The sequence below is a fragment of the Oreochromis aureus genome, linkage group 1, assembly GCF_013358895.1.
Source record: "Oreochromis aureus strain Israel breed Guangdong linkage group 1, ZZ_aureus, whole genome shotgun sequence".
Classification (NCBI taxonomy): Eukaryota; Metazoa; Chordata; class Actinopteri; order Cichliformes; family Cichlidae; genus Oreochromis; species Oreochromis aureus.
The window spans coordinates 15,642,579-15,656,357 of NC_052942.1; the positions used below are offsets into that span (position 1 = coordinate 15,642,579).

The 13,779-nt window shown below is 41.1% G+C and overlaps 1 protein-coding gene across 2 annotated transcripts; it reads left to right on the plus strand.

Moving 5' to 3' along the window:
• The first annotated feature begins 1,004 nt into the window (after nt 1–1,004).
• LOC116311684 (interleukin-1 receptor accessory protein-like) lies at nt 1,005–10,214 on the plus strand. Of its 2 annotated transcripts, XM_039608896.1 has the most exons (10): nt 1,005–1,392; nt 6,004–6,256; nt 7,017–7,200; nt 7,317–7,461; nt 7,548–7,610; nt 7,707–7,830; nt 7,947–8,089; nt 8,199–8,345; nt 8,475–8,627; nt 8,738–10,214. In XM_039608896.1, the coding sequence occupies exons 1-10, from the start codon at nt 1,335–1,337 to the stop codon at nt 9,055–9,057; spliced, it is 1,590 nt and encodes a 529-aa protein (XP_039464830.1). In that variant the 5' UTR covers nt 1,005–1,334; the 3' UTR covers nt 9,058–10,214. The 2 variants fall into 2 exon arrangements, with proteins under 2 accessions (XP_039464830.1, XP_039464831.1); XM_039608897.1 differs by lacking the exon at nt 8,199–8,345.
• Nucleotides 10,215–13,779: the final 3,565 nt, after the last annotated feature.

Consider the following 13,779-nt stretch of genomic DNA (forward strand, 5'->3'; position numbering starts at 1 on the left):
CCGCCCCAGCTCGGGTCTTCTCCGCTGGGTCTCGGCAGCCATGCTTTCCAGGAGCGAGCAGTTGTCTCGGACTAGACGCTCTAATTCGCCTATGGTCGGCTCCATAGTGTCTGCTAGACACTAAATAATCCCACTTCTGACACCAATTGTAATGACCGTGGGTTAGTAGAGCTAAACTGGCTAAACTGTTCACTAGCTAAAACGGCTAGCAGGGCGGTAGCAGCTATCGCTGAACTTTGCAATTAATGGAGAGTGCTCGTGCCTCATACACCGCACGACCCCGAGCGTCTCAGCAGCAGGCTTGTAATCCCCAAATGATCCAGCAGGAGGCAGTAGTGGTTCACACCAGTCATTTATTTAACATTTCTTTCAACCACACTGTAACGCTGCTGACACCGGACCCCTATCACGCTTCCACCACATAGAGTCGCGGTGTCAGCTAACCATGCCACTTCAACCCGCTCCACAGAACACACATCAACTTCACTGTGGCTTACATCGACATAACACTAACACAACATGCGGATCAAACACATAGGAACTAGCAGAACGATAGAAAACACAAACAACACAATACCCAGAATGCACCTGGCTAACAACCCCAGCCAGGTCATTACAATATTTAAGGTAAATGTTATGTTATTAGTTGTTATAATTTGATAAGGAATATTTTATTTTATTTTCTGTTGTTTTATTTTTCGGTTTTCCCACTAAGAAAAAATTCATAAAAATAATTCAATCAAATTTAAATATTATCTTACTGTTCATTTCCAATTTTTTGCAGCACTGTCGCATAATAATAATGATAATAATAATAATAATTATTATTATTATTGTTAATCACCATTTTATCATCATCAGCCGCTGACGGGAACTCATAGGGATCGTTTCATGGGAATCCCGTGATCCGCAAATATTTACATAACTTGACAGCCTGAAGCAGGGAGCCAAGCTTGATAAGCTTGATAAGACACCTACGTACGTGATCTCCAACTGGTTTTGTTTGGGCAAAGGAAGTTCAGCACAGCCTGTGCTGAACTTCCTTTGCCTCTCAGATAACCGGAAAATACTCTTGTTATATTGAATTGGCTTCGTACAGCCAGAAACGGGAGAAGCATGAAAAACAAAAGGAAAAAAAAAAAAAAATCAAAGATAGCATTGGAAGCAATCGACAGTGGCGGCAGTAACCACCACTTTGAAGTTCCTTAGTCTCACGTCAGCAACTTATGACTCACAAGGCGAAAGCCTATAAAAACACCCAAACTTCGTGCATAGCACCAGGATTGCAGTTTCGTTCCTAAGAAGATTCTTGCTGACTTTTGAGGTGAGACGATATGAACGGAAAAATAAGCCTTCTCCTGCTGAGTCTCATCTTCCTTACATCGACACCAGGTAAGACCTCTTCATATTTTATGGGTGAATTTATTTTTTGTTTAGACAGAATATAAACCTACAGTTCATAATCTGAACAACATTGTTCTTTTATTTAAAAAAAAAAAACCCCAAAACATTTACAATGAAACGTATATTAAACACTGTTAGAAATGTTGAGTTTAAACTGAGTGCTTAACGGTGTTTTAAGCGTGAATAAAACACACAAAAAAAACTAAACAGACAAAAATATGTTTATTCAAAAAATGAATTTGCAGTCTTATTAAAGTATACAAAGCTACTATAAAAATAAACCCACAATATTAGGCATATGAGCAAAGCGTGTGTCAGTACTCATTCGTCAGGCTCCTATCCTTGTGAATAATATGCCTTTTAAAAGTGATGACAAGTGATGAGATCATTACATTAAAAAGTTATTTTTTAAGTATGACAAAATGATAACATAACTGTAAATTCAGGCACGTGAGGTTGCGCTAAAAAGGATGATACCAAACAAGGCAAAGTAAATAGTTTTTAAAGGTAAAATGTGGAGAGAAAATCAAGAGTAAAAAAATGGCCAATTATACCCTGGACGCCAGAGGGTTAAACGTTCTTTGTTTTGTTTTTTTAAGTAACGCAATTGTTACTTTTCCAAGTAATTAATTACTTTTAGAATATTGTAACTCAGTTACTAACTCAGTTACTTTTTTGAAGAAGTAACTAGTAACTATAATTGAATTACTATTTCAAAGTAACTTGCCCAACACTGGTTTTGAATGACATCTGGCCTATGTCAGATGTCATTCAAAGGGAGGCACTAGCCCCTCCTGACATTGGCGTCACTGGCAATACACATTGGCAATACTGGTGGAAGATGAATGATTGAAATTCCAAAGCTGACATCTGTAAAGAAATTAATTCAATCAAAAGATCTCCTTCCAACTGACTTTTATCAGTTACAAACAAAACAGTTTTGAAACTGATGAAAGTCTGTTGGAATGAAATGCGATTCAATAAAATGGTGACAAGCAAGACAGTGTGGGGAGGTTGTATTTTCCCTCATAGGCACCTGTTGTTGCATCAGGTGTGCAGAGATTTTATTTTTAAGGCAGTTTAAAGAAAGCTAAATACAGGCAATGTAAGGCATTTTCATCCTCCGTTTTGTTTTTACTTTCTTCCTCTGATTTCTTTCATTGATGTATGACTAAATTCTTTTTGTCCATTTTATCGTCCCCTGACAAAACATTGCCCCTGCAGCGCCCCCACCCTATCCAAGCACTGTTCTTTGTGTTATGGTTTCATTATTATTCACATGTCCATCTGACTTCCAGTAAGTCCAGTCTGTTTCTGTTTAATTCTGTTTCCTAACTCTGTGTTGAACAACCTTATCAGTGACATTTAGTTAGTGGCAAGGGATTTTCGCACACTGCAGATGTGTTCCTGTGTTTTACTTCAAAATTCCAACAGCACATCACTGAATGCAGATGGACTGTGCATTCAGATTGGTTGACAAGTAGGCTGGAAAAATGAATGAAGCAACCGTTTTCCCTCTTTGTGTGTCCACGGCTGGCTGACGGACCAAAGGCAGCTCAAGCAAGAGTAGCCCATAGACCATTTGGAGCACATACTTTGTACACTGTTTGCATTGACATCAGTGTTTTCTCTTGTGTAGCTGTGCTTTTTTTCCTGGAGTTATTTCCTGACGCTTATCTTTTTGGATTTCAGTTTGTCTCCATTTAAATCATCCACACACACAAAAAAAATACTCAGTTCAGTCCTTTGTTCTTGCATCCTTGTTGCCTTTCCATGACTGATATTTTCCCCTTGATTTCTAGGAATTTCACTGGGCAGGTGGCTTTGTTGTCAAAATTCCAAAAGTACACAGGGTTTTTCAGGGATAAAACTATCTCCTTCCAAATGAATTTTAACCTACGTCATTGAACTATGAATGAAAAAGAGTTTAAGAAGTTCAGTCTTAAAAATAAAGTTGGACTTTTTTTGTGGGAATTTCTCATTTATTCTCCTCATTGAGCAGAATTAGTTGGGATGCTGCAGCCAGGAGAAATTATGTTTACAAATGTGTATTTAGGTCAGCGTCTCCGTCATACCTGTCAGTGTGTTCTGCCAAGCCTGTCTAGTTTATTTTTGTATTCCAGTTTAGCTCTTTCAGGTGTCCAGCAATAAAGCTGACATCTTGAGTTTACGTTTGATCTCCATGACTGAGTCTGCATCTGGGTCCTTTCCTGCCTGCACACAGATCATGACAGGAGACTGCGACCCTTACATGGTTAGAGTTGCACAAGCATCGGGAGGCTGCATTCACCCAGCTGGAGGAAGAACTCCGCTGGAAGCCATAGCGCGCTCCCGACTATGAACGCATTTTCCGCAGGACTCGGTTGGCTCTCAGCAGTCCCGGTAGCTGCCGAAAGTCCCCACCTATAGCTCAGCCTGCACCCAAGCCTAAGCCACTTCAGGTGGGAGTCCTCCACATGTATTAAGGTGCTCACGCTCTAGCCTTGGCGTCGTCGTTCTACGCTCCAGAGGCTCAGGTGTTTTCCTCACCGGCTTCCTCTGCTCGTAGGAAGCAGCACTCATGCCGCCGTTATACGGACAGTGCTGAGCAACCTATGGTGGTGAGTGACAGTGACTCTTTTCCTTACATTTCTCCGGACATAAAAGATTATGAACTCACCTCAGAGACATTTCCCCTGCACCTATTACAGCTCCTCGGGTGAGGGAGGCTGCAGTCCAGCTGGTCCTGCGCCGGTTTCCAGGCCAACTGCGGCTCTGCTAATTCCTTCACCCGTACCAGCTCCTCGGGTGGGAGCGGCTAGTGTCCAGCAGGTGCCTGCACTCATTCTTGTCCCCGATGGAGGCTCAGGTGAGCCTTCAGCTCTGCCACCTGTTCAGCCACTTCCATCCTCTGCTGGAAGCTCTAGTGAGCTCATTCAGCCAGCAGAGGACTGCATCTTGCTAACAAAGCCAGGATAGACTTTTTGTACTGCACAGCCTCAGCATCTCTAGCCGGCTGTGTGCCCTGTGCAGCTACAGTTAGCGTTGCCTCAGCCAGAAGTCTCTGCACCTGCTGACCCTGCGTCTGTTCCCGCTGGGGGTTCTAGAGAACCGCACTAGCATCATGTCACATCAGCTGGGGGTTCAGGAGAACCGCTCCAGCATCATGCCACGTCAGCTGGTGGCTCAGGTGAGCCCGTCCAGCACCTCCTTGTGTCCGCTCATGGCTCTGGTGAGTCAGTTCAGCCACCTCCTGGTTCACCACCTGCGGCTTCCACGCTGTTGCCTGCAGCGCCACCATCTGGTCCATCGCCTGCCACGGCGATGTCTGCTCCTGCCTCATCAGGTCCTGTTCGGCCTGCACATCCATGTCCTCAGCCAGCACCTCGCCAGCCACTTTCCAGGCCATTGGCGAGGCTTCTTCGCCATCGCGGGCCGGCCTCCAGACCTGCCCTGCAGCTGGCTTCCGGACCTGCTCTGCCACCGCCGCCTTCTTCCACACGGCCGGCCTCCAGACCTGCTCTATTATGGACTGTTGTGCCGTCGGCCTGTGGGTCAGCCCCCTGAACTATGTTAATGGACATGTGGTTGACCGAGTTCCTCCCAGTTTAGTTTTGGACTCCTGCTGCTGGGGTTTTTGATTTCTGGACTCTGTTTTGGACTCTTGTTCCCTGGTCTTTGAACTCATGCTCCTTGTTTTTTGTTTGGTTTCCCTCTCATCTGCCTCTCCTCCGTATCATGTTTTCTGTTTTATTGTGAAGGTTCCATGTTCAGTCTAGCTTCCCTGTCTCGTTATGGTTATTCGTGTCAGGTGCGTTCCTCATGTGTTCTCACTTCCTGGTTATTTCTCTGTGTATTTAGGTCAGCGTCTCCCTCAGTCCTTTGTCGCAGTCTCCCTCATATCTGTCTGTGTGTTCTGCCTGCCAAGCCTGTCTAGTTTATTTATGTATTCCAGTTCAGTTCCTTCTCGTGTCCAGCAATAAAGCCGCCCTTTTGAGTTTGTTTCATTTCCGTGTCTGAGTCTGCATTTCGGTCCTTTCCTGTCTGCCTGCACGCAGATCATGACAGTTATGCACCTCATAAGCCTTATAAAACCCCAGAATGGCAGCCATTGCCTGAAGGAGGTCAGTATTCATTAAATTCCTTTTAGGTAGCAAGAGCAGGAGCCAACTGAAAGAAGCGTAGAGAGAATTCACAGAGCAGAACCTTCAAAATAGCACAGCATACAATAACCATTTTACATTATTAGGGGAATGTAAAACATCTTTTACATTAAATGTCATACTTATTTCTCTAATTCCAATTCTTTACGGCGCCCCTCAATAATCCCTCTGTCTGCAACAAGTTATTATAGCCCCTGCACCAAACTCCCACCCCACCCCCACCCCACCCCCAATTTTCTTATTAGCCAGTTTCTGGAAGCCTGCTAAGGGACACCAGGGCTGTACTGCCTTCCCTTTGTGGTAATGCTGTGGCATTTAAAGATATCTGTGACATTAGCTCAGGGTAAAAGTAGAAAACTGGTAGTGACTGCTCTGTGAAGCCTGAGTTTCATTAACCAGACAAATATAATCTTTTTAGACTAAAGCAAAGCTTTTTTTTTTCACATGTCATTGACAGGTGTGTGCCCACTGAGTTTCCAGGAAGTACATGTCAAGGCAGGTGAGATGGCAGTACTGCAGTGCCCTGTGATGGGGTACAGTGATGGAGATGCTGAGGTGTTCTGGACCAGTCACACCGTGGATGAAATGAAACTCTTCAACATGTCAACATCAGCTGAGCAGAGGCAGATGGGTGTGCTGGTTCATGGAAGAATCCTTGTCATTCTCAGAGCTTCAGTAAACCATCAGGGGAATTACTCCTGCTCTTTTCGGTAAAATTTAAAACAATTCCCACAACAATGGTTGTATTATCTAAGACTGACATCAAACAAAAGTCGTGCTCACACATTGACATAAAGTATTATTTCCTATACGGCATGATAGCAGAGCAAGTTTTACTTGTATTATATTTTAATATAATACTTTTAATAACATTTTAAGGTTGTTATTGAACATCACGGCACCAGAAAAGCACTTTTTATATTTGTACAGAACCAGGTTGCTTGTGGGCATTATGGTGTGACAGATTCTCTAAATGCTGGTAACATATATGTGACAATCCTGTGTTTGCAAATAACAACCGGCCATCTGAAGTTAGAAACACAGCTAAAGATGGTAGGTTGTTGTTAAGGTACAGAAAAACTGGGACAAAGCCATATTTTACTCAAACATAGTTTATAAAAAATGAATGTTTTCTGAGATGGTTTAACAATTAATCTATTTTAAGAAAATAATAATTTGAATAATTTTTAAATAATTTTGAATGAATAATTTTGAATATGATGGCAGCAGCATGTCTCAAAAGGTGGGACAGGGCCATGTTTAACACTGTGTAGCATCACAGTGCATCTGTTTGCAGCACAAAACTTTCTCAGCTAATAATAAATCCTGATGGACAAATAACCCACTAAGTAGATGACCACCATTTTAAAAATAATCCCTGAAGTCTTCTCTTACTTTCACATTTTTTTTGTTTTATTTTGCTTGTTGTTCAGAAGTAAAGTGAAAATTATTATTTTCTTTCCTTGGTAGGAATTCCAGCAGACGGTCCTGGATAAGCCTCAAAGTATACACAGCGCAGCCCAGAGAGTCTGAACAAATGAACCAGATCTCCAGAGAATGTTACACAGAGGAGTCCTGCAGGTTGTACTGCCCTGAAAAAAATATTCCCTTTAACACCCTGAATATCACCACAAGTGGCATCACATGGCACAAGGTAAACTGAGCAGATTATGTGAATGAGATCAAATATTGTAAAATATTGTTACAGGGTTTTAATGTTTTACCAAATTTGACTCCTGACTACTTAAAAATTCAGCTTATATGTTGTAGGAGGGCGGGTCATCACCAAAAGACGGTTACTTCCCAAGTGTGAAAAAAGAGGACAGTGGCATCTATACCTGCACCCAGTCTTACCTGTATGATGGTCAAATATATAACATGAGCTCTACGGTGAAACTTGATGTCCAACCAAGCAGTAAGAAAAACACATTTTGCTAATGTTTATTTTCAGTGATTTTAATATGTGCTTTTCAAAGGTTTTATTTTTTTATATTTGCGCAGAAATAACTGAGAAAGCAGTGATAATTTCACCAAAGAACAAGCAGGTATTTGAGGTAGATTTAGGTGAGTTATTGTCTATATTCATACACCTTCACAGTCTTGGTTAAAGCTTTGATGTTAATTGTTTCAATAAATCTGTGTTAACTCTGCTTTTTCTAGGCTCAACAGTGGTGATTGATTGTAAAGCAGTTATGATGTCAGACTTTGATGACTTATTTTGGTTAAGTGGAAATTCATTTGTGGATGCAGACCCTAGTCTACCAGTTTTCTATAATGATACACGGTAAATATTTCACACACAGGTCCTCTGTGGGTCACACTGATGTTATATGTAGTCACATCAGCACAGATATGAATTATGCTTTTACATCTGCCTCAGTCATTTTCTTCTCTTGTCAGGGTCGACAGCAGAGAGGAAATCAGCATGACAACATCTCTAATCTTCAGAAAAGTTTCAGAGGAGGATCTGTCAAAAAATTATACCTGTAAACTGCAATCTGCCTACCAAACAAGCTTTGTGACCATCACTCTAAAACAAAAAGGTATGGCCAGCTGAATATTTTGAGTACTTAATAATACTCTTTAATGTGTTTATTTATTAGATGAGCTAATTTAGAAAATAATTTAGAAAATCCCCATCACTTCCTACAGCTGCTCCTTCCTCTTCCTTTGTGGCTTTATGTATTGTGGGCTTTGTGCTGGTGCTGATGGTACTAACAGCAGTTATTTATGCAAAGTTTAAAGTCGGCATCACGCTTTTGCTTCGTCAAATTCTTGGCTGCCATCGAACCATCCCAGGTAGTATTCATACATTTTGCTAATTCAAACATCGTCTGTGTTCACATTCTTGTCAGAACTGCAAAAATCTGCTTTATTGCATCCACTTTTAAAACAACATTTTTGTTTTGTTTTGTTTTTTTGAATTAGATGGAAAAAGCTACAACGCCTGCTTGATGTATTACAAGAGTAGCACAGATCAAGGACTAAGTGAAGATGACAGAAAAAGGCTGGAGAGTGAAATGAAGAACAGATTTGGTTACAGTCTCTGTCTCTACAGTCCTGATGTTGTACCAGATAGAGGTGCTTACATTTTTCATATTTTTACATAATTGTTATTCTAAATTTAGTACTTACAAATTCAAACAAGGGGAAAACAACGCAATCTGATTTGTGCTTGTCTGCTCCTGTAGGAGAGGCTGTGTTACACTGCATAAAGCAGAGTCAGACAGTGGTTCTGGTCCCCTGCTCAGAAGATTCTGGTTCAGGAGTCGACCTGCTGAATAGTATCCAAGCATCCCTCAAGAAGTTGCAGACTCACGTGGTTTTGATTAAAACTCAGACAGCCGGAGTCTTGAGCAGAAGTTCATCTTCAGAGGCCTTAAAACTCTGGAAAGCTGCAGACTGTGTCACCTGGAAGGGAAAAAGCTCCATGCTGCCCTCTTCCGCCTTCTGGAAGCAGCTACGTTATTACCTACCTCCCCCGCAGAGAGCGCCCAGAGCTTTAATATGACTGTACAGTATTTAGGATGTAAGACTGTAATTCCTCCAGTGAACACACGTAAAGGAAGCTCTTAAAACATGTGGTTATCCTATTTGGTCTTTCATCAAGTCAACAAAGAGAGGCACAGAGAAGACGATCAGACAGCAATTAGGGAGGATCAGAAAGATAAACGCAACGAGATTGTCATCCCCTATGTAGCATCTTTATCAGAAAAACTCAGGAGAGTCTTCTCCGAGCACAACATCCCAGTGTACTTCAGACCCAGCCACACAAAAACTGGTTCATCCCAAAGACAACTCCTAAACAGAAACTTAACAACATAGTGTATGCTGTACAGTGTAGCGAGGAATGCCCAGACCTCTACATTAAAGAGACCAAACAGCCACTTCACAAACGCATGGGACAACATAGAAGAGCCACCTCGACAGGACAAGACTCGGCTGTCCATCCGCATCTAAAGGACAAAGTCACTCCTTCGAGGACACCAATGTTCACATTTTGGACCGGGAAGATGATTTGAAAGAGTAGTGAAAGAAGCCATCTATGTCCACTGTGAATGACGCCTTAACGCCCACTCACATCCTGGCCCTTTTGACCTCAGGAAATCACATGATAGGGTGGGGCTAGGTTTCACTATGAGTTCACCCGAAACCTTGGCTGATTGTGACGTACACCCATTTTCACACCTTGGCTCGTGTGATTAGGTAGAGGATCGACAGGGGGTCCATGTCCCTCTCGGTGGGTTACTCCCACAGAGCTTAAATCCTGGACTCCATCATTTAACCTTAGAACTGAAGAGGTGAAACGTCTTCAAGTAACTTTAAGAAGTCCAGACGCTTTTCTTTCCAAGCTCCTTAGATTGTAAGCTGGAGAAGAGCATCTCACTAATCCGGAAGATCTTCATTTAGTCTGGAAAAAAGCATAACATTTTTTATATTAGAGGAAATATTTATTCATAACCATCACACAAATGTATCTTTTTATACAGACACTTTTATTGCTGGTTATATTTTTATTTTAATAGTGTTATTTTGTATTTTCTTATGCTGATGGGTTTTGTTTATTGTGTTGTCTTTTGATTGCTGGTATTGTTTTTTTATTTTTTCCTTATTTGTACCTTTAGTTAAGTTATACAGTCTTCAAAATAAAACCAGTATGTTTTAAAACATGAGTAAAGCTCAAAATTATTATTATTGTTATTATTTCCATTCATTGGGAACACTGCACATTATATTTTACTTCAAAGCATGATGAAAAAAACTATCAATAGTTCAATTGCTTTAGTGTCTGCATTTTTCATTTCATTTTTCAACTTAAATATTTACTCAAGCTGAAAAACCGTTAAGATTTAGCAATCCTGTGAATCACTAAACTAATATTTAGTTGTTTAACCACTGTTTTTGAGAACTGCTTCACATCTGTGCTGCATGGAGTCGACCCACTTCTGAAACCTGTGAACTGGTATGCCAGCCCAGGATGATTTGACAACCTTCCACAATTGCTCTGCATTTCTTGGTTTTTCCTGAGAAACAGCAGGCAATCCCTAGATTAAGGTCCGGGGATTGGGCTGGCCACTCCATAACCTTAGTTTTGTTAGTCTGGAACCAAGATGCTGCTCATTTACTGGTGTGCTTGGGGTCATTGTCTTGTTGAAACACCCATTTCAAGGGCATTTCCATGCTGCCTAACCCTCTTCAGCGTAAGGCAGCATGACCTGTTCAAGTATTTTGATGTAAGAACATTGATCCATGATCCCTGGTATATGATAAATAGTCCCGACACCATAGTAAGAGAAACAGCCCCATATCATGATGCTTGCACCACCATGCTTCACTGTCTTCAGAGTGTACTGTGGCTTGAATTCAGTGCTTGGGGGGTCATCTGGCAAACTGTCTGTGGCCCTTGGACCCAAAAAGAACAGTTTTACTTTCATCAGTCTACAAAATGTTTCTCCATTTCTTTTTAGGCCAGTCGATATGTTCTTTGACAAATTGTATCGTCTTCAGCACGTCTTTTTTTTTTTTAGTAGTGGGACTTTGCAGGGGCTTCTTCCTGATAGATTAACCTCACACAAGCATCTTCTAATTGTCACAGTACTCACAGGTAACTTCAGACCGTCTCTGATCTCCCTGGAGCTGATCATTGGCTGAGTCTTTGCCATTCTGGCTATTGTTCGATCCATTCGAATGGTAGTCTCTCTGGTTTGGCTTTCCATTTTAAAGCATTGGAGATCATTTTATCTGAGCAGCTTATGATTTTCTGCACTTCTTTATATGTTTTCCCCTCTCCAATCAATGTTTTGATTAAAGCACGCTGTTCTTCTGAACAATGTCTGGCATGACCCATCTTTCTCAGGTTTTCAGAGAGAATTGCATGTGCAACATGTGCTGGCTTCGAGGGCCATATGAATGACACCTGTTTCTTCACATAATTAATGACCTCACTGATTGGACTCCACACTGCTATTATTTTGAACACGCCCCTTTCACTTAATTATTCAATTACACAGACTCAGCGCATTCATATCACTAATGTTGGGTCTGCTGGTCTATCTGACTCTACTGCACCTACTGATAAATTATTTGCCTTGTAATAATACGATTTATACCAAAAACACTGAGTGATCTGGTTAGTTATGTTGGACCACTATTATTTTGAACAAACTGTGAATGACTTTCCCTTTATTGTTCCCATTCTGTTCCTTCACTTTTATCTGTGTTTTTTTCATCTTTCTTCTTCTCCTGTTTAGATATCTTTCCCCACTCAGTTGTGTATCTCTGTTTTATTTTGTTATTCCCTGTGTCTTTAACTTTAACTTTCCTGTCTTGTTTGGTTAGTTGTCTTCAGTTGTCTTCTCCACCCTTTTCCACTTCCCTCATTACATTTTGAACGTATTGTCCCATTCTCCCCTTGTACTTTGTTGTTGTCCCTCTAAGCCTTCTGGTTCTGTATCCATATGTTTAATGATTTCTGGAGACATTGGATTCCCAGCCATTCATTTACATATTCTTTGGTTTTCTGGACTTTGTATTTCATATTAAAGCTTTGCGTTTGCGATGGCAGAAATGAAGCGTTCGAGAGATCAAATCATTTGGAACAGCCGTTTTGGAAAAAGATTTGATCTTTTGGAGAATTTGGAACACACTACAGCGCCATCTGGTGGCCAAATAAATTGGATTTTAATTTATTGCACTCAATAAATTCCAATTTTTTCATGTCTCTTTGTCTTTTTGTCTATCACCTTTTCTGTTAGTTTATAGTATTATTTGTATGGAAGGATATTTTGTTTGAACCAGTCAGTAATTGTAGGTTGTGCTTCTGTACATAAAGACGTCAATCAGTATTTGTAGGGTGTGTTTATGCACGTTTAATTATTTTATTAAGAAAAACAACGTGTTCAACATTACTTAGACAATTTTTTTTTTGCACTAAATCTCTCCTGCTTTGACTAATATTCTCTCTTGGGAGACTGATGTGGTTGGACTGGAAAGATTGGCCAGCTGGAATAGATGAGGGAATATGGTGGCATGTTGGTCCAGTAATCCAGACGGTCATCTCCTCTTGGTATATATAGGGCTTAGAGACAGTGTTGAACCTCAACAGTAGCATTATCTGTGACACCCTATCCATGGTTGGTTCACCTACCCTGCTGTCAAAAACATCCCAGAGGCTCTCTTCATCGTGTTCTGTGGTCTCTTGTACTGTAGTGCCTGATGCTGATTGTACACAAGCACTTAGTCAAAAACTAGTTTTGCCCTCCAGAGCCTGCAGCCCAGTGAATCTACAACTAACTTTTAGTGCACATTTTTCTTGAGGGTTGAGATGGATAAGCCCTTTTTGATGTCATCAAGGCAGCCTGTGGCTTGGGCTACCATTATTTGCCTCCTGACGTGATGTCACGCTGTCAGTGATCCCACTTTACCTGTCAGTAGACATCATTCCTTGAATGACAAACTAATGACGATTTTGAATTGATTACTCCACAAACATGAGCCACAGCTTTTCTGTCACTGCAACTTATCTTTGATCATGTCCTTCATTTCATTTTTAAATTAAATGTCTGGCCACAAATCAAGACATGTCATTTTAATTCTCCCCAAACATACGGAGGCTGAGCTTGGGGGCCACCTAGTGGCTGTGGGGGCTCAATGTAGCTACAAATTCACCACCCAACAAAATATGGGTCTTAGTAATGAGGAACCGGGGGGAGCATAGGCAATGCGTCTGCATCAGAAGACAGAGGAGCTCAGTCACACAAAAAAGTCAAAGGAACACTGCTTCATACAACATTGGACAATTTTATCCACATTTCTTTTGAAAAGTGGATATTTTATAACATAAAAAAGGTTCCATCACTTTTTTCCTAATGAAATGAATTTAAACAGGCACCTGTTTGGAAAAATCTGGATGGTGGAGGAGCATGTTATAGGTCTGGAATCTATCCTTCATGACCATTGTCTCGCTCACAAACCTGTTAACATCAACTAGGCATGTTTTTTTGTCTTATTGTTAGCAAGTAAATCATGAAAGTGGTTCTCAGAAGAGGAAGCAGAGCAGAGAGAGGATGAGTTTGCTGTCAGGACTTTGGATCTGAGCAATGCTGTCATTGACTTTGCTGTGAGCAAGGCTTGAAAGACGAAGTTCTGATGGGTGAGTAGTTTGCCTTTGTGTCTATGTGAAGGACTGAAACATTGCTACCAATTATATGTTGAAAATATATGTTGTAATACA